The sequence below is a fragment of the Colletes latitarsis genome, chromosome 7 (genome assembly GCF_051014445.1).
Source record: "Colletes latitarsis isolate SP2378_abdomen chromosome 7, iyColLati1, whole genome shotgun sequence".
NCBI lineage: Eukaryota > Metazoa > Arthropoda > Insecta > Hymenoptera > Colletidae > Colletes > Colletes latitarsis.
Genome location: NC_135140.1, coordinates 12,425,169 through 12,445,497, shown reverse-complemented (window position 1 = coordinate 12,445,497; position 20,329 = coordinate 12,425,169). Strand labels below are relative to the sequence as shown.

Genomic DNA, 20,329 nt, shown 5'->3' with positions numbered 1-20,329 from the left:
AGACATCCAGCGACGTACGAGTCAAGCGCTTACCTCCCGACCCTACTCTTTATAACATCGAATCTAATCGAAAGATCGTGTTGAAGGACATTTTAAAAAAGTTACGAATTTTTCCAACCAGTTCCTTTTTTATTTTGTTATAAATATTACGCGGCAAATTAAATTTCAATTGGCATACGTTGCCCCAATTACTATACCGCAACAATAGATACCGGTGCTCTGATTGGTCCACCGCAGAGGCGTGTTCGGATTCCTCGGCCTGACTGGTCGGTTAAATTTTGGGAAATGCCAATAACTGCGCCCTGGTACACTGCGCACAGTAGCGCAAAACGTATTCCACATTCCCCTGAACCATACCCAATAATTTTATTTTATAGGTTGTAACATATATTCTAATAATCGATTCCTTAAAATGCAACTAAACTTTCTCGAATAACATTTTATTTATATATTTTTACCATTTTCCTGCTTTTGAATAATTTAAATAATATATACAATTGTGCAGCAATTGTAAAGAATAATTGAATCGTCTGTAACTGTAAACATCGTTTATAAATATCCTGTAAAGAAAAGAATTATTTATTTCTGATATCTTTAATTTGCATGTACCCTAATATCTTAAAAATATATTCCAATCGTATCGTCGCGTTTTTAATCGATTTTTACATAGTTGCATAATCGCAATATATAAAATCTAACAACCAAGATGCAAGATCGTTTTCAATGTTCTTTTAATTGGCTGTTTAAACAGAAATCACTTGATAGATAATTTCTATCTAATGAATACTTAGGCTTATATATAATATTCGTCACAAATTACTCGTTTAAGCCAATTTTGTAATGCCAATGTGTTATTTCCATTTTTGTTCGTTACTACTATGTACAGATATAGTATTCATATTAATTTTTAATCTGAGCTATCTTTTTACATTATACAATCAATAAAAGCACTTTGTTCAAATGGACGAAACAATGTTTAAAACAATCGTTTTCTACAGCATGCATCTAAAAATATTTAAAATCTACACATATGCTTTATATAATGTGCATGCATGAACAAGTGTCATCATTAGAAACGTAGTTATTTATGATTATTACAAATTTTGAAACAGTTTACTTCGACTCACGCTTCAAGTGATTCTAAAAGGGTTATCCCAAGATTATTATATTATATTATTTGAACGTTATTATGAATATACCGACATAATTCAGTGAAATTTCATTGTATATCCGTAAATCATAAAAATCGTTTGAAAATTTAAAAAAATGAAAATAACTTCGTCGAGTGATTTGCATTATCACATGTTATCCCTAGAATTTCTACTTCTTTATCATGCGCATCGCGCGTAGTATGTTACTGTACGTTCAATTAAATTTGTAACCTCGAAACGTGTATTGAGAAAGTTGCGTATCGAACAAGATATTTAAAAAAGTACCATAAATGTTGGAAGTATATGTCGATTTAATTATTTTTCAGAGTACAGATTGCCTTTTCTTCTTACCTATATAACTTTTATAACCAATATTGGTAAAAGTAAAATAGTGTTTTCCAAGCTATTCGTTATATTTTTAACGTGTATTATTTTCATCGTTATATCGTAACGTACATAAATTTAATGCGACATTTTAATCCATTTAAAGGGCCAGTTGTTTTTACAAATTAAAGAAAATGGATAACTCGATAAAATTGATTATTCATAGAGGCAGCACAATTTTCGACAGTGTTATTGTTACACCTTATTCTGCAATTAGATACGAACAAAAATTAAGAGAAAAGAACGTTATAGATCGAACGGATGCTAACATAAATAAATGTAACGAAAATAATATAGTAGAAATAAATAGAATTCGTTTAAATAAAAGAGGATATAATGCTTATATTCTATCAGCGTATGTTGTAACAATAATAAAGTCACAGACGTATCGTAGAGCTGTGTTTAGAAAATTGTCACAATATTTAGCATACAAGTTTTCGAATAACATAAATTTAGCGATAATCTTAATGAAATTACGTACACCAAAGAAACAATTCTTAGATTACAATTGGTAAATTTTCATTGTGGTCTTGTATCCATACCACACGAAACGATATGTAACAATATGTAACAATATATACTTTAATTGCTTCAGGAATGAAAGGATAACACGGATGGCATTCGAAAGGAAAGAAATGAATCATGCTATGTCTTGTTTATCTACTTTAGGTGGAGCCTTTTCTGCTTTAGGAGACAAATTTCAATATTGTGTACGTAAATGCATGAACTTGCTTAGCTATTTATGTTTTGATTAAAGATAAGTTTGATACAATCGATATTAATAAATTACAGATTGTATTTTTTTTTTTCAAATAAATTTAATTATTCCTTTTTAAATAATAATATGTTTCTAAAATGATATAATAACATAAATTCACGAATAACATATTTTTACACAGGCAGAAGTAGCAAGAAAAATTTCTGCAAAGCAGTTTATATTAGCACTCCGCCTCGAAGATCCCCTTTTGGTCGCTCGTTGTAAATTATATATTGCTTTAAGTTTAATTCAGCAGGGCCAGTTAAAAATTTCAAGAAACATAGTAAGAAGTATTTATAAATTTTCAATCGAAAAAAATGACATTCGGTTGCAAAATATGTGTTTAGGTATATGGGCTAAACTCAGATATTGTTATACAATGCGAAAAAAACAACAAACGTCTATAGCAATAATCAAATAAGCAATCTTAACGAAACTTAAAATTAGGTAAATTATGTTTGGTATTTATGTTGAAAAAATAAATGAAATGTTCTTTCCAAAGATGTTTCTTTTAACACATTCGCACACAATTTACAGAGCGTAACTGAGTTTTGTAGAAAATTTATATACCTATTCTTGTACCATCAAAATTCATGAAGAAACCTAAAGATTTATTTTATGTTCAATTCTGAATATTATATGCATCATTTTATTAATCGCAATACTTTATCTTTAAATGTTTAAGCTTAAGCTACATCAGGAACTAAATCTAAACTTTTCATTTCAAATTTTATTTACATTCTTTTCATCTGTATAAAGTTAATTTATCTAAAGAGACAAGCTGATCTTCCTATCGAACGTTATAAACTTATAAATATTACATTTTGTCGCTTTAAAAACAGATTCAATACCAACATAAATTATCTAACTTTAAGAAAATTGATTTTTTGATTTTTTTGTATTCAGACGAATGTGCCGTATAGGTTATGTCGTTGAAGAAACTAATGAAATTCTACATTAATTAATAAACAATAAAAAGAATCGACATAAAAAATTGTTTTTTGTTACTTTCTTCACACATAATGACTTTCCCAGAGGATTTCGAGGTCTAAAATTTTGAACGTCTATGCACCGATTATAAAATTAAATAAATTGTGCCTTATACTTTTCAAACTAAAGCTAAATAATTTTGTCTCTATTATTTCCTATTACAGAATATGTGTAAATAAACAAATAAATAGGAAAAGAGTTTAATCGTAAAGAATGCGAACTATGGTTTACAATTTGCTAACCAATGTAATCGATATTATTTTTGTCCATAATCGTCTCCCCTAGAATTTTCCCCCCTAATTAATTTTACTGACTTTTCTGGAAAATAAATATCAATATTTAAATAGCGACTACTACTATTTTAAATATATATGAACGAAAATTCGATTCATCTAGTAACATATGTAGTTACTCTTAAAATTAAGCACTTATTTGGTAGTGAAAATCGACGGGAAAATGGATTAAATCATGCGTATTAGAGAGTGAGAACACAGTGTATATAGTTTAATAGACAATTAACGAAAGAAAAATAAAATAACGTTAAATATTGGTTTATATTTAACTGAAAATGTAAAATTACTAGTTTTACATTTAGACTATAATACATAAATAAATTAACATTAATATTTGATGGTGTGGCCTTCGACTTCAACGGTAGCCTGTAACCGTCGTGACATAGATTCAATCGTATTAATAACATACATATGTATACATATAGATATGTTCATTCATAGAAGTAATAAAAGTAATTTCTTTTTTTTCAATGGTTAAAACATGATCAGGGGGTTTTAAAACGTGTATTTATGGATTTTGCTTCTATGTATGTGCCTATATAGGTCGAAACGTAAAAATGTCTGGGCATTCGAGATTCGAAATTGTATGCTATTGACGCGAGGACGGACTTCAGCTGTTCAAGATCAAGAAAGAAAGGCTCGCATTGGCCTTCTTTCTCGATTTCTCGAAGGAACGCGAAGTGCTGAGCTTATGTAACATGGTTTTTATGGTAGAATATGTTGGTTTTCCTTACAAGTTGTGAGTCACAACTCCCTTAACTAAGGAAGTTCGTCGTTAGTAGTGTCGTCGTCAATGCACTCAATTGCGCCAAATCTGGTCACACTGGGCCACCCACTCAGGGTTCGTCCTATATCGTTGCACGCTCGACGCGCCCTCTCTTTTTCTCCTCCAATCAGTACTCAACCGACGGCACTTTCCATTGGGTCCGGGTTTTTTACTTACTCGTTGGTTAGCAAAAGACCTCGGAGAGTCGACAAAGACAAAATGACATATGCCCCCTTTTTCGATTCACCGAAGCTGCCCAAAGTAAGTTCAGACCGTCTCGCGGGAGTCGAGAGAGAAAGGCTCACACTTCCCTTCTCGCTCTTGAAGAACTAATATCTGATCTCCCGTCAACAGGTCTCCACTGGCCTCTGCTGACCGCTGCTGACCACTCCTGGAATTTCTGACAACGTATAACGATTACGACTGGCTACTGTTAGTCTCTCCCAGCCTCTGCTGACCGCTGCTGACCACTCCTGGAATTTCTGACAACGTATAACGATTACTACTGACGTCTGCCAGCCTCCGCTGACCTCTGCTGACCGCTACTGACCACTCCTGTTACTTCTGACAACGTATAACGATTACGACTGACTACTGTTAGTCTCTCCCAGCCTCTGCTGACCGCTACTGACCACTCCTGTTACGTCTGACAACGTATAACGATTATAACTTGCTACTGCCTGCCCCTGCTGGACTCTACTCGCCTCTGCTTGCCACTGCTAGTCTCTGCTGACCACAGCTGACCACCCCTGATGCTTCCAACAACGTATAACGATTACTACTTGTTACTGCTTGACCCTGCTGGACTCTACTCGCCTCTGCATGCCTCTGCTGGCCTCCGTTGGCCTCTGCTGACTGCTGCTGACCACTGCTGACCACCGCTTATATTTCTGGCAACGTACAACGATTACTACTGGCTACTGCCAGCCTCTGCTGACCTCTGCCAGCATCTCCCGACCTAAGCTGGCCTCTGCCAACACCTCCCGACGTCAGCTGACCATCGCTGACCACTGCTGACCGTTGCTGACAACTTGTGACATGATGTGATATAATATAATATGTTTATATGTATTAAAGTTTTGTATAATGTAAATCTATGACAATAAATGATATAATTTTAAAGTATTCTATGTGTTCTCATCATTTTTTACCGTCCTTTTCCTCTCCAAATCATTCTCTTACCTATAAGATGCGTACCACCTTCTTCGCAAGTTCACCAGCATTTTAGAAATGTTCCGGGAACTTTGGAAATCCGAATTTGACCTTGACCTTGGCCCAGTTTCGAAAGTGGGTCAAGGCCATTCGAATCTTAGAAAAATTCCGGGCGCTTTGGAAATCCGGATGGCCTTGACCCAATTTCGAAAGTAGGTCAAGGCCATCGAATCTCAGAAAAATTTCGGGCACTTTGAGAATCTGGATTTGGCCTTGACCCAATTTCGAAAGTAGGTCAAGGCCATTCGAAATTTTAGAAATCTTCGAGCCAACTTGGAAATCCGAATGGCCTTGACCCAATTTCGAAAGTAGGTCAAGGCCATTCGAAATTTTAGAAATCCTCGGGCCGACTTGGAAATCCGGATGGCCTTGACCCAATTTCGAAAGTAGGTCAAGGCCATCGAATCTTAGAAAAATTCCGGGCGCTTTGGGAATCAGGATTTGGCCTTGACCCAGTTTCGAAAATGGGTCAAGGTCACCGGCATTTCAGAAAACGCTCCGGGCACTTTGGAATTCCAGTTTTAAGTAGAGAAACGGTTTCTTATAACTAAGGGAATAATGGGGAGAGGAAAAGAATGGTAAAAGTGACGAGAACACATAGAATTCTTTGCAATTATATTATTTATTGCCATAGATTTACATTATACAAAGCTTTAATACATATACATCATGTCGGGAGTTGTCAAGAAAGGTCAGCAGTGGTCAACAGGGGCCAGCAGAGGTTTGCAGGGGCAAGCAGAGACCAGCATACGTTATACGTTGCCAGAAATATAAGCAGTGGCAAGCAGAAATCACCAGGGGCGAATAGTAGCAAGTAGTAAGCGTTATATGTTGTCGGAAGCATCAGAGGTGGTCAGCAGCGGTCAGCAGAGACGAGCAGAGGCATGCAGTGGCAAGCAGAGATCAGCAGGGGCGAACAGTAGCATGTAGTAATTGTTATACGATGTCAGAAGAATCAGGGGTGGTCAGCAGTGTTCAGCAGAGGCCAGCAAAGGCAAGCAGAAACCTGCAAAGGCAAGCAGAGACTTGTATGGGCATGCAGTAATAAGTATTAATCGTTATACATTATCAGAAATACCTGCAGTGGTCAGTAGTGTTCGGCAGAGGCCAGGAAAGTTCAGCAGAGACAAGCACACGCTGACAGAGATCAGCAAAGACCAACAGAGGTTAGCAGAAGTCAGTAGTAATCGTTATAGGTTGTCAGAAATATAAGCGATGGTCAGCAGAGTCCAGCAGAGGCAAGCAGTAATCAGGAGCAGTCAGTAACAGTCGCTGTATGGTGTCGAAAGTTGTCAGGAGTTCTGTACTTTTGTCTGCACTGGTCATCAGAGGCAAATAGAAACCATGAGTAATTTGCAGAGTTCAGTAATGAACTCTAGGAAAGGCAAGTAAAAATACCTGGGCAGTCGAGATTCCGAATCGTATGCCGTTGACGTGAGGTCGGATTTCAGTTGTTCAAGAGCGAGAAGGCAAATGTGAGCCTGCCTCTCTTAACTCCCATAAGACGTGTCCACGGTGCACTTGGAGCTTCGTCTGGCATCTCTGGTTTATACCAGAGATGACAGATCACGCGTATGTACGTGAGCTTGTAGTATTTCGGAAAGTCGACAAAGGTAAACTGACTGCTCTCCTTCAAGAGTCTCAGAAACTAACTTAGCACCAGCGCCGTCTGCATCTCTTGGTTCCTCTCATCTTCGTTGCTAAGGATCCCACATTCTAACTCCTTTGCCCGTTTCCACTGACATTGTCTGATAACAATGTATGTATATCACTTTTATATATAAAAGAATTTTTTAAAAGAGAATTTTACAAATTGTCCTGTTATTACTGCACGCGACCAATGGCTTGAGCATTTTAAAAATTCAAGCGGAAGATGCGAAACAAATCGAACGCTTTTTTTTAGTAGAGAAACTTTGTTATTAAGGGCGATAGGTACGATAAGGGTGTCTTTTCTTTTATCTGTTTCTTTCTTACGACCGAGTATAAATAATAAGAAAAAAATTAATATACAATATTTAACAAATTATATTAAGAAATTCTGTTTGTAGATTGTGTTTGGAAAGAAGTCTTTACAGGTTGTTGCTCGCGCCTCGTTACACTTTTTGACGAAGCATTCGTCGAAATTGCTGAAACAATAAGCAAGTTGTAAGGGTTTGGACTAACTACGTAAAAAGAAGTTGCACAACGATCTTCCTGAGGTTATTTTAAAGTTTGAACACTCCATTACAACGACGAACCCCGGAAGATTGTTGTACGACTTCATTTCATAAAGTTACAAGACTTGTTGTAAACGTACGTTGAAATTCAGGTTGTATATTGACAATATTTCCGATACTTTCCCTGGACGAAGCAACGACGATTCCGCGATTGGTACTCTTCGGCAGGCAGTCCATCGAATTTTTAGTACTGAGACATTGGCTAGATGTTGGTGTTTGATTAAATATTGGGGCAGCAGGCAGCTCTATATTTTTAGCAGCTAAGAGCTTTTTAATATAAGCTTCGGCTTCCACGTGATGAATCGTAAATTCCGCAATATCTTGCAAAACGATAGAATTTTGTTCTTGGATTTCACGTAGTTCCATCTCTTTCTGCGGTAAACACAATTATTATCCAAGTATACAGAGTGTTCGACCACCTCTGGGAAAAATTTTAATGGGAAACTCTAGCGGCCAAAATAAGACGAAAATCAAGAATACCAATTTGTTGATGGAGGCTTCGTTAAAAAGTTATTAACAATTAATACCCCCGAAATCCTACCCACTTTCGAGAAAAAAATTCAGTACGGTCGGTACTTTAAACGTTAATAACTGTTTAACGAAACCTTCATCAAGAAATTGGTATTCTTAATTTTCGTCTTATTTTGGCCTCTAGAATCTCCCATTAAAATTTTCTCCAGGGGTGGCCGAACACCCTCTATATTAAATGTACTATAATTACTATGAAATATTTAATAGTTGACTAACCTCTTGTATCAATACTGTTTTATCACCTGTGGTTGCAAATATTTGTTGAATATCTTTTTGGGCGCACCTCAAGCTTTTATCAGCTCTTGATACTTTCCCTTTCTGATCTTGGATTTGTTGTTTTAGCTCGAGCAAATACTGATTTTTATTCTTTTTCCGTTCCTCAGCCTCGTCTATCTCTTTAAGGATTTCGGCATAGTCGCTTTGCAGTTTCTGTCGAAGCCATTTCATTATAAAAATTAACGATACAACAAAAATCAAGCTTATTACGAGATACCTGTAAATTGTCAGTTAGCCGTTGCACTTCTCCTTGTTTTTCTTTTAAATTTTCCTTCGCGCTCTGTAGCTGTTGGTCTAACTTCTTATGCTCTTCTAATTCGTCTTTATCTTGCTCATCGGCGTTTAAGGTTGCCTTATACTTGTCGTTGCAGACATTTATCATCCGTAATGTATTTTCCATCGCTTGTATTTCCTGTTCCGCTTTCCTGATTGTTTCGTCCAATTTATCGCCTTGTTCTTGTAAGAGGAATTTTTCTTGTGCATTCCGTAGCTTCAAGTGGATTGTATTCACTGGTGTACCGTCAGGATTCGTTCCTAATACAGCTACGCCATTATCGTATCTTGTCTGCAGTTGCTTTATTCGTATCTTCCTTTCGGCAATAACGTTTTTTAATTCCGAGCATTCGTTCGTAGCAATTCGTTTCTGAGCGATCAGCGACTCCCTTTGCATCGCTATTTCCGCTTTACGTTTTTGTATTGCCTAAACAATCATAGCACAATTATTCTAATAGCAAATTACTATTCTAAAACGCATTAGAAAATTACAAATTCTAGTAATAGAAATTTGAATATAAACATACTAATTGTCAGATTATACGTTAAGACGAGATAGCGGATTTGAATAAAATGTAGACACCACCAAAACTATTAACTATTCTTTAGACACACGTTCGAAACAAAGAAACTAAGAGACCAACCCTGGGAAAAATTTTAATGGGGGATTCCAGAGGCCAAAATAAGACGAAAATCAAGAATACTAATTTGTTGATCGAGGCTTCGTTAAAAAGTTATTAACGTTTAAAGTTTCGCCCGTACTGAATTTTTTTCTCGGAAAATGCGCAAGATTTCGGGGGTATGTCTATTCACCAAAAATGCTTATAATTGACCCCCGCAACCGAAAATAATTTTTTCAAAACGATTTGGAATTTTTTAATTTTGTCGAAAAATTTCACACTTTCTCGAATTTTTTGCTCGAAAATGGTTAGGAATTCAGAAGTACGTCTATTTATAAAAAATGCTTATAATTGACCCCTGCAACCAAAAATAATTTTTCCAAAACGATTTGAAATCTTTGAATTTAATTGTTAATAATTTTTTAACGAAGCCTCCATCGACAAATTAGTATTTTTGATTTTCGTCTTATTTTGGCCTCTAGAATCCTCCATTAAAATTTTTCCCAGGGGTTGGCCGATCCCCCTGTATACCATGCTTAACCATCTGCTTATTTTGATTAGATATGTGCCATTAAAAACTTACAGCTTCCAATTCGAGTCGATATCTCTTCAAGTCGTAAACATTATTCCCAAAATTGGATATCATTTTTTCCATCTGCGATACCTTCAGTCGTAGTATACTTTCCTCCACCTGTTTCTCTTCGTAACGCGTTTGGGCAGATTTTAATCGCTTTTCTCCCGCGTCCATGAGAAGAACAAGATCTTGCCTTTTATTTCTCAAGTATTTCAATTGATCATTGTCGTTCGATATACTAGTTGACAGTTTTCTCATGTCGTACTGTAGAATAAAAAAATATGTTAAACTTACACAAGGTGTTATTTTAATAGGAGATTCTAGGGACCAAAATATTACTAATTTCAAGAATACCAATTTGTTGATTTTCGTCTTATTTTGGCCTCTAGAATCTCCCATTAAAATTTTTCCCAGGTGTGGCCAAACACCCTGTTTGTATATTACCGATATTGATTTTAATTTACGAGTTTGTTTTTACTGGATCAGAGAATCAATCCAGTAGAATCAATCCTTAATTATTAAATTTTTATATTACGTGTAAAAATTTATTGTGATAAGCGTTTGTATAAATATCATTATCGACATACTTCTAAACTCGCTATTTGCTTTTGCAACAACTTCGAAACCTCTGTCTTTTCGTTAAATGTACACTGTAGTTCCTCGATCTTCTTTTGTTTCTTTTCCGCTTCGGACTTATCGTGCTCGTTCCCTTTCAATCTGTCTAATTTCATTTCCGATTTTTGCAATTCAAACTCCACTTGGTACGATACTTCCTTCCTTTCTTCTAAATCCTTTTCATTCTTGGCGTATAGTTTATCAAAATGCTCGGACTTTTTGTATTCGTTCTCGTGCTGCGTCTTCAAAATTTTACTCTCGTTTTCCAGCTGTTTTATCTGATTCGTTATACGTAAATTTGTAGTTTGCAATCGGTTAACTTCTTTAACCGTTGCAACTTTTTTCTTCTCTTGCTCCTAAAAATTACATTAACGTGCAATAAATTTATAAAATTATAGAGTTTTTTTTATATGTAGTTTTGTATAAATACCTCGATTATATTTTCCAGTTCCTTCGCCTTTTCTTCGACATTTAATTTCTGACTGTCGACAACTTGTAACTTTGCATTTAAATCGATTACTTGTTCATTCAATTTCTCTATCTTTGCATTCTTATTTTTTATTTCCACCTCTTTTCGTTTTATGTCAGCCTGGACTTGTTCCACGCGTTGCGTCAATTCTTTCACGACATTCTTTTGTATAACGAGCTGGAATTTAAAAATTAAAATATTACAAAATTGAATCCTTTATTTATTGAGCATATTCCTTCTGTTTCCTTTTGTACCTGGTTTTCGTACGTATTAAACGTTTCTTTCAACTTAGATTCTTCTTCTTTCATATTAAAAAGGTCCTTCTCTAATATTGCGATCGATTGTTCGATTTGTTTGTTATTTTCGCTTTGCTCCTTTAAAAAATTTTCCGATTCCTCGAGCATATTTTTCTTATCCACTACAATCTCTTGCAACGTTTCAGTTTCCTGTACAAAATAATTTCCAATCGTTTAAGAAGAATTAAAGTACGCTTTAAACGTTATTATTGCAATTTTAACTACAGAAGAAATATTTTTATTTTTAATCGTACTCGAAGAACATTTTTAATATCATCGTTCCTTTGTTGCAACATAATCACGCTCTCCTTCCATTGATTGAACATTTGTCTGTACTCCGTTAATACTTGCTCGTACAATTTCGTCGTTCGATCAAGAATAATCTCCATCTCTCGTCCCTCATTATTTCTCTTAACAATCGCGTCACGATATAACTGCAATTCTGTACTGAGTTTCTGCCTTCTTAACTCCAGTTCCTTATATCGCAAGAAAGCAGACAAATTAGCCAGTAACTTAAACCGTGAATAATCGATATATCATTTTCCATTCTATATACCTTGTATTCTTTCGCATCTTCTTTCATGTATTGTTCTATCAATTGATTATTGTCCTCGTTTTGATTCAACGTTTCCTCCCATTCTCGCAGACTCTTTTCATCGTACTCGACCGTCTTCTTGGACAATTCTATCTTTTTCGTTATTTTTTCCAATTCTTTCGTAATATTCGACACTGTCTCGTTAACTTGCTTGCATTCCTTTTCAAATTCCCGCGCCTCCTGGCGCAGGCTTGACTCGGTGTTGCAACTCAGTCGGTAATGATGATTCTCGTTTTCTAATTGTACCGAGTGCGTATTTAAAAGTTTCTGATTCATATCGTGTTCTATGGTCAAGTTATTAATACGGGTTTTCATCATATTGAGTCTTTCTTCCGTAGACACAAGTTTCGCGCTCAAACTTTTCTTTAATTTCATTTTCCTTTCGATCTGTCCATAGAAATTTTGTACATTACAATCTGTTTTTAGTTTTTACGATATTAATTTACTTGTACCATAGACGAGGCATACGAATAGACCATTCACTTTATGGACTTTCGTGGTCCAATCTGACTGCCATACCGACGTGAAAATTCGGAGGTGATTTTAGCGTCCTCTTCTCATGGATGGCGGTCAGTTGAGAAACTATTCACTGAATTAGTAGTGATGCGTAAATCATGTGAGTGACTATGGAACGGATTAAAAAACGCAATTTTCAAACGACCATAACACCTACAATAGTGAATATATTTCAAGGAAACTTTTTTCTGAAGTAGAGCTCACGGGCACCTACAAAAAAGTATTAGACAACTTTTCTGTAGGGCATCAAACAAAATTACTAAAAATGAAAAAGGAATTTTTAAGAAAAATCGACAAGGTAGGTACTTAAATTTTTCGACGAAAAAAAAAAATTTCAAATCGTTCTAGAAAAATTATTTTCGGTTGCGAGGGTCAATTGCAAGCATTTTTGGTCAACAGACACACCCCCGAAATCCTACCCACTTTCTAGAAAAAAATTCGAGAATGTGTGAAATTTTTCGACGGAAAAAAAAATTTCAAATCGTTCTAAAAAAATTATTTTAAGTTGTAGGGGTCAATTTCAATCATTTTTGGTCATTACAAATACCCCCGAATTCTTACGCACTTTCGAGAAAAAAATTCCTTAATGCAAAGATAATTTCTGGCCAGAAATGTAACCTCGAAATTTCATGCAAATCTTTGAAACGTCATAACTTCTGAACGGATTGGACGATTTTAATGTTGAAAAAAGCAAACTACGCGTATTTTGATGGAGAATATGTACAAATCGCAAATATATTCGAAAAGTTGGTCCTTGACCTCGCAAAATGAGAAAAACCCTATAAAAATGGTCCAATTTTCAAACAGCCATAACTCCTACAATAGTGAATATATTTCAATGAAACTTTTTTCTGAAGTAGAGCTCATGGGTACCTACAAAAAAGCATTAGACAACTTTTCTGTAGGGCGTCAAACAAAATTACTAAAAATCAAAAACGAATTTTTAAGGAAAATCGACAATGTAGGTGCTTAAATTTTTCGGCGAAAAAAAAAAATTTCAAATCGTTCTAAAAAAATTATTTCTAGGTTCTGGGGTCAATTACAACCATTTTTGGTCAATAAACATACCCCCAAAATCCTACGCACTGTCGGCAAAAAAATTCTTTACCGAAAATCTAATTTCTGGCCAGAAATGTTACCTCGAAATTTCATGCGAATCTTTAAAATGTCATAACTTCTGAACGGATTGGACGATTTTAATGTTGAAAAAAGCAAATTACGCGTATTTTGATGGAGAATATGTACAAATCACAAAAATATTCGAAAAGTTGGTCCTTGACCTCGCAAAATGAGAAAAACCCCATAAAAATGGTTCAATTTTCAAACAGCCATAACTCCTACAATAGTGAATATATTTCAATGAAACTTTTTTCTGAAGTAGAGCTCATGGGTACCTACAAAAAAGTATTAGACAACTTTTCTGTAGGGCGTCAAACAAAATTACTAAAAATCAAAAACGAATTTTTAAGGAAAATCGACAAGGTAGGTGCTTAAATTTTTCGGCGAAAAAAAAAAATTTCAAATCGTTCTAAAAAAATTATTTCTAGGTTCTGGGGTCAATTACAATCATTTTTGGTCAATAAATATACCTTCAAAATCGTACTCAGTTTCGAGAAAAAAATTCTTTACCGAAAATATAATGTGTGACCAGAAATGTTTCTGCAATTTCATTTTCTGTCTCACTATCTCTTGTGTTTATTTGTGTACCCTGTTGGTAATGTTGCGAGTGACACGAAAATGGTAATGGGGCTCTAGAGCCCCATAAAAATGGGCCGAAAAAATACATTGGATGTAAGGTCTACTCGCATACCTCGTCTGTGCTGGTACATTCTAACGTGCAAAAATTTACTATATCGATAATAAAAAGGAAACAAAAGCATGCATGTAAACCCATAAGAAAAGCTGGTGGATGCAAAGTAAATGAAATAATTGTGATACAAATGAATATTACTTCTTCCTCTAATCGTCTGTTCTCCTCGTTCGCCACCGGTATTCGAAATCCATCTTCCCACCCTAGCGCACTTAAAACTGTCTCTATATTATTATTTATGGCCATGTTTGACCCCTACTTTTTCGTAGAAGGATTTTTTGAAAGATAAATCAGTACATTACAGTGTATCTAAAGGAAACGTTTGTATTTCGCCGTCATGGCAACCGTACATATCGACATGAATCATACCGAAATTTGCGTTCATTTTATTACAATTATTCCCATATATCATTTCATTTTCTTTACAATGTAGGTTTACCTTATTTACTTAATAATGACACATATAGTATTAGCATAGACGAGATATACGAATAGATCTTTCACCTTATGGACTTTCGTAGCTCAATCTGACTGCCATACCGACCTAAAAATTCGGGGGTGATTTTAGCGTCCTCTTCTCATGGATGGTGGTCAGTTGAGAAACTATTCACTGAATTAGTTTTGATAGGCAAACAGTAGGTTTGCGTCAATACATGTGAATTGATTATGGAATATCTGTTGGTAACGTTGCGAATGACACAAAAATGGTAATGGGGTTTCGAGACCCCATAAAAATGGGCCGGAAAAATACATTGGGTGAAAGATCTACTCGTATACCTCGTCTCTGACAATACTCTAGAATCTTTGATGAATCGATGAGAATCAAAACTAATCTAGCGAAGAAGCTCTATATTTATGATGGCCTATGCAAGGCGGATCGCAGCCAATTTGCTAATATTATTTAGTTTTTAATTAATAATTGCATTACCCAGCTAAGAGTATTACGATTATTAATTAAACGCTAAATAATATTACCCAGGTCTCACCACGTGGAGGTTGCTGCGAATGGAGACCCACCCTAACCGAATCCCATCCACCCTCCATTAATAAAGACCTTCTGTGACCAACGATCGTTGGTCAAGGAAACAACAAACGAAAGTGCAATCAATGAAAGGTGTACAACCAACGGAGAGAGTTGAAAGAATTTTCAAAAGAATTTGTCTCCAAATAAAAATAACCTGCCTAACATAATGATTAACCAAACACCTGTTTAACTATAAATCTAAATTCGTTTATTATATCAAGAAGCAATTCTAAATTCGCAGCCATTAGCTCGGTGTCACCCACGAAGAATAACTTTTCTATCGTGGGTGACACCGATTACCAGGTCTCACCACGTGGAGGTTGCTGCGAGTGGAGACCCGAAAGGAGATAGATGGAATCCAAGTTCCATCGATCTCCCTTTTACATCCTTAGAAACTAGATTAGTCATGCCAAGTAATTATTTTGTTTAAAAGAGGGACGAAGCTAAATCGTGGGTGACGCGACGCGATGCGACGCGATGCACCATGCAATAGTGCAAGGAACGAGAGACGCGAACCGAATGGCGGGGTCAAAAGGGCCAGCTCGTTGCCTCTTGGCAAGTCCGATCGAAGGGGAAGGGAATCGACGCACCCGACACGGGTTCCCCATTTCCCCCAAGCATCCTGTTGGGAGCCAAATGGACCCAACTCGGGATGTCTGACAGAGAGAGGGATCCTGGGTTGGGGCTACCGTAGACAGGAACAGTCCCTGATCCCCTCTGCGGCCGAAATACCTTTTCCCTTGGATCGTCTCGCTAGAGGACGGCAACTGACCCTTCGGACCAGCTAATCGGCCGATCACTTGCTTTCTACATGGAAGCAGTGGTGATCAGAGGGGACGAGGGATGAGTGAAAGGGAAGCTACTTGTTACATAATTACTTGGCAGGACACGCGGCTACACTAGGGGCTTAAGTCTAAATACCAAGTAATTATTTTGTTTAAAAAGGGATGAAGCTAAATTGTTGGAGACGCGACGCGACGCGATGCTGAACCGTGCAGCAGATCTTCGGATCGAATCGACACTACCCTTGGTAGATTGATTTCTATTTCTAGAAATCGATCTATCATTGGCAGGCGACTAGATCTTTCGGACAAACTGGACGGCCGATCACATGTTTCGTTCGACGAAACAGTGGTGACCGAAGCAAGAAACGAGAGAACGAGTCGAGGGAAGCTACTTGTTAAATAATTACTTGGCAATATTGGGAGACGCATAGAATAGGGACTTAAAATTAACGTCGAAGTTCAAGTCTAGTCAAGTTGAAGCTAAAATTCGGACGATAGAAGGAAACAAAGTTCCTTGACTTAGTTGTACCAAGCAATTATTTGGTTAAAAAGAGGGATGAAGCTAAATCGTGGGATACGCGACGCGACGCGAGGCTGAACCGTGCAGCGGATCCGAGGATCGAACCTACTGCCCTTGCTAACTCGATCTCAACAAGAAAACAGAGAACTGCAACTCCGAATCGAGGTCTCCATTTCTCCAACGCAACCCGCCGGGAGCCCGAAGGACCCGACTTAGGCTGTCTGACAAAGAGAGAGTACCTGAGACAGAGTCGACTTCCGCTGGAAGGTATGCGTTTCCGCAGAATACGGAAACTCCACACCTTCCAGCGAAGTGCCGTTTTCCCTCAATCAAGCTTACCAAGGGAAGGCGATTAGATCTTTTGGACCAGATACACGGCCGATCACATGTTTCAATCGATGAAACAGCGGTGACCGAAGCTAGGAACGAGGGAACGAGCGAGAGAGAAGCTACTGATTGAATAATTGCTTGGTACAGACGCGGAGATACATATAATAATGAAATCTTCGACGTTAATTTTAAGATTCGCGACGAAGCTTAAGACTAACCAACTTGGAATTAGAAGTCCCTCGGCGGTTGTGGCGTACTCCCTCGATGTCCTTGCGATTAATCTAAATTTAAACTGAAATCAAAAGTAATATTTATATTAGTGAGATATGGAAGGAAATTAAGCAACATATTACAAGAATTGAAGCTGAAACATAAAAATAAAAATCTTATATTAGTCAGTGGCATCGAAACAAATATGGTATATGCATCGACACAATGTTGTACATATCAAAACGAACATTCGATACCGTAACCCTAACCCTAACCCTAACCGATTCCCAACCACCCTCCATTAATAAAGATCTTATATTAATCAACGTCGTCGAAACAAATATGATATATGCATCGACACAATGTTGTACATATCAAAACGAACATTCGATACCCTAACCGTAACCCTAACCCTAACCCTAACCGATTCCCAACCACCCTCCATTAATAAAGATCTTCTGTGTTCAACGATCGTTAGTCAAAGAAGAAACAAACGAAAGTGCAATCAATGAAAGGTGCACAATCAGCGAAGAGAGTTGAAAGATTTTTCGAAATGAAAGAATCAAAGTGCCTCCGCGGAATATTACGAGAATTCGAGCAAGAACGTAACCACAAAAATCTTATTCTAACCAGTATAATAAAAATTCATGAAATTGTATAGAAACAAGTATAGTATATGATTGAACATACATTATTATATCCTGCAATATTATACATATCAAAGCAATAACATAAATTCGACGAACAATGTAAAAATGGAAACAGAGAAAAGGAACATTCATAATAATCAAATAAAATCAGATAGATAAATAGAGGTGAATTCACATCAAACAAACAAATAAAAATAATAAAATACAAATAAGAGGAGTGAACTTACTACTTGTCGTCAATACATAGGATAGTTACCACTAAGCCACTGTAACCATTGTTGCCACTGGGCCAACTGTAAAATAAAAAAATATTCATATTATAGCAACATCAGTTAGACAAGCAAGGCAAAATCAGTTTATTGAAGAGAAATTGGTATCAAACGATGGAATAGAAGAGGGGAGAGAATTTTTAAACAGTTCTTACCGTTGGTCATCACCGTCCGGCACTGGTCAGTAGTGGTCAGTAGTGGTCAGTAGTGGTCAGTAGTCGGATCTGCACTGGTCAGCACTGGTCAGTAGTGGTCAGTTCTGGTCAGTCCTGGTCAGTCCTGGTCAGTCCTGGTCACTCCTGGTCCCCCCAGTGGTCAGCTCTCCACGAATGGCCTGGCGTAGGCCCGCGAGACCCGTTCCCCCTGGATGCTCCAGGGGTACTGAAGAACTTGTCCAGCGGTAGTCATCGAGTGGGGAAGTCGAAGAGTGGGGAGACAGTGTCAACGTGAAGAGTTAAGAACCGCTTGGTTTAAAGAACAACCCTATTTCGATTGGTCCCACCTCTTGACCATTTCTAGATCTTCACTGGACCTTCGCTGACCTTGATGTCAACCTCACTGTTGACCAGCAGTGACCATAAGCTAGTCATTGTTACGAAGATTAAATTACGAAGATTAAAGCCTTCTTACGAGGATCCCCTTACAATTTGATGCATGACCTTTTTAACATTTTGTTCCACTTTGAAAGAGTGTATCTCGTGTTATAAGACACTCATGGTACAGCGATAGCGTTCATCCCACTAGCGATGGGGCTATTCTTTACCTCGTTTATGTATAATAGCTATATATGGGTTGGAAAATAAAAATGCTTGGGTAGTTGAGACTCAAAATCGTATGCAGATGGACACAAATTGGATTTCAGCTGTTTCGAAAGCAAGAAAGAAAGACTCACATTCGTCTTCTTTCTTGAATTCGCGAAGCTGTCCAAAGCACCTAAGCTCACGTACACATGGCTGTGGATTGGTGTGCGTAAATAGAGAGGTAAGCTTACTCTGGGCACCGGTCTGCCGTCTGATAACACTGTTATGAATCAATTTTTAGATTTATCAAGACACATGTGTATAAACTGCGTATCTGTAGTATTACTCATTTTCAATTCGTTAATTTTTGTTAATATGTGTCTTTTTGAACATCAGTTCGAACAATTGCCATACCAAGCGAAAAATTCGGAGGTGATTTTAGCGTCCTCGTCAGTTGAGAAACTATTCGCTGAATTAGTATCAATGGGCAGACAGGTGTAACGTGTGCGTAAATACATGCGAGTTAACTATGGGGAAGGGATTGAAAGTCATTTTTAAATCTGTTAGTAATGTTGCGAGTGATACGAAAATGTTAATGGGGCTCCAAAACCCCAGAAAAATGGGCCGAAAAGATGCATTAGGTGAAAGGACTACTCGTATACCTCGTCTGTGCTATAAGATAAGGAAGTGTGACCCATCGGTGGTACATGATTTGCACAGTCATTTACGGTAAAACGCCCAAGTTTGTCGTCGAATAGTTCGTTACATTCGACGCTAGATGGCGCTTATTTATCGACCTCAAACCCCCTGGTGCTAAAACACCCAAGTTTGTCGTGGAATAGTTCGTTATCTTCACCGATAGATGGCGCTTATTTACCGACCTCAAACCCCCTGGTGCTAAAATGCCCAAGTTTGTCGTGGAATAGTTCGTTATCTTCACCGATAGATGGCGCTTATTTACCGACCTCAAACCCCCTGGTGCTAAAACGCCCAAGTTTGTCGTGGAATAGTTCGTTTCGTCCACGCTAGATGGATTTCTCGACAAGCTTGGGCTTTTTAGCACTAGAGGGCCTGAGGTCGGTAAATAAGCGCCATCTATCGTTGAAAATGGACACATAAGCCTGAGATAGGTTTAGCTGTCGTTAATAAAAAAAAAAAAGCTTGTATCACTAAAAAGTTTCATTGAAATATATTCACTGTTGTAGGTGTTATGGTCATTTGAAAATTGCGTTTTTTAATCCGTTACATAATCAACTCACATGTCCTCCGAATTTTCGGGTCGGTATGGCAGTCAGATCGGGCCGCGAAAGTCCATAAGCTCTCCCGCGGGTGGGATAACGGACAGTTATGTCACTTATGTGGACACTACCGTAGTTATTATAATAATAAGCTCTAGACACTCTTTATTAATTAACTTGACGTACTCTCAAGTTAATGTGTATTTCGGCTTGACACTT

At 37.1% G+C, this 20,329-nt stretch overlaps 2 protein-coding genes across 5 annotated transcripts; one reads left to right on the top strand and one right to left on the bottom strand.

Annotated features, from left to right (window-relative positions):
* The first annotated feature begins 1,124 nt into the window (after window positions 1–1,124).
* LOC143343240 (uncharacterized protein F58A4.6) lies at window positions 1,125–3,290 on the top strand. Of its 2 annotated transcripts, XM_076767922.1 has the most exons (4): window positions 1,125–1,528; window positions 1,642–2,046; window positions 2,131–2,245; window positions 2,435–3,290. In XM_076767922.1, the coding sequence occupies exons 2-4, from the start codon at window positions 1,670–1,672 to the stop codon at window positions 2,711–2,713; spliced, it is 771 nt and encodes a 256-aa protein (XP_076624037.1). In that variant the 5' UTR covers window positions 1,125–1,528; window positions 1,642–1,669; the 3' UTR covers window positions 2,714–3,290. The 2 variants fall into 2 exon arrangements, with proteins under 2 accessions (XP_076624037.1, XP_076624036.1); XM_076767921.1 differs by having other exon boundaries at window positions 1,127–2,046; window positions 2,435–3,289.
* Window positions 3,291–7,503: 4,213 nt separating this feature from the next.
* On the bottom strand, window positions 7,504–12,415 carry LOC143343819 (coiled-coil domain-containing protein 39-like). Of its 3 annotated transcripts, XM_076769080.1 has the most exons (10): window positions 11,980–12,415; window positions 11,678–11,899; window positions 11,382–11,573; window positions 11,089–11,304; window positions 10,631–11,014; window positions 10,053–10,307; window positions 8,794–9,276; window positions 8,517–8,729; window positions 7,850–8,141; window positions 7,504–7,679 (listed from the first exon to the last, which is right to left on the bottom strand). In XM_076769080.1, the coding sequence occupies exons 1-10, from the start codon at window positions 12,391–12,393 to the stop codon at window positions 7,582–7,584; spliced, it is 2,769 nt and encodes a 922-aa protein (XP_076625195.1). In that variant the 5' UTR covers window positions 12,394–12,415; the 3' UTR covers window positions 7,504–7,581. The 3 variants fall into 3 exon arrangements, with proteins under 3 accessions (XP_076625195.1, XP_076625196.1, XP_076625198.1); XM_076769081.1 differs by lacking the exon at window positions 7,504–7,679 and having other exon boundaries at window positions 7,898–8,141; window positions 8,584–8,729; XM_076769083.1 differs by lacking the exon at window positions 7,504–7,679 and having other exon boundaries at window positions 7,977–8,141; window positions 8,543–8,729.
* Between the last annotated feature and the right edge of the window lie 7,914 nt (window positions 12,416–20,329).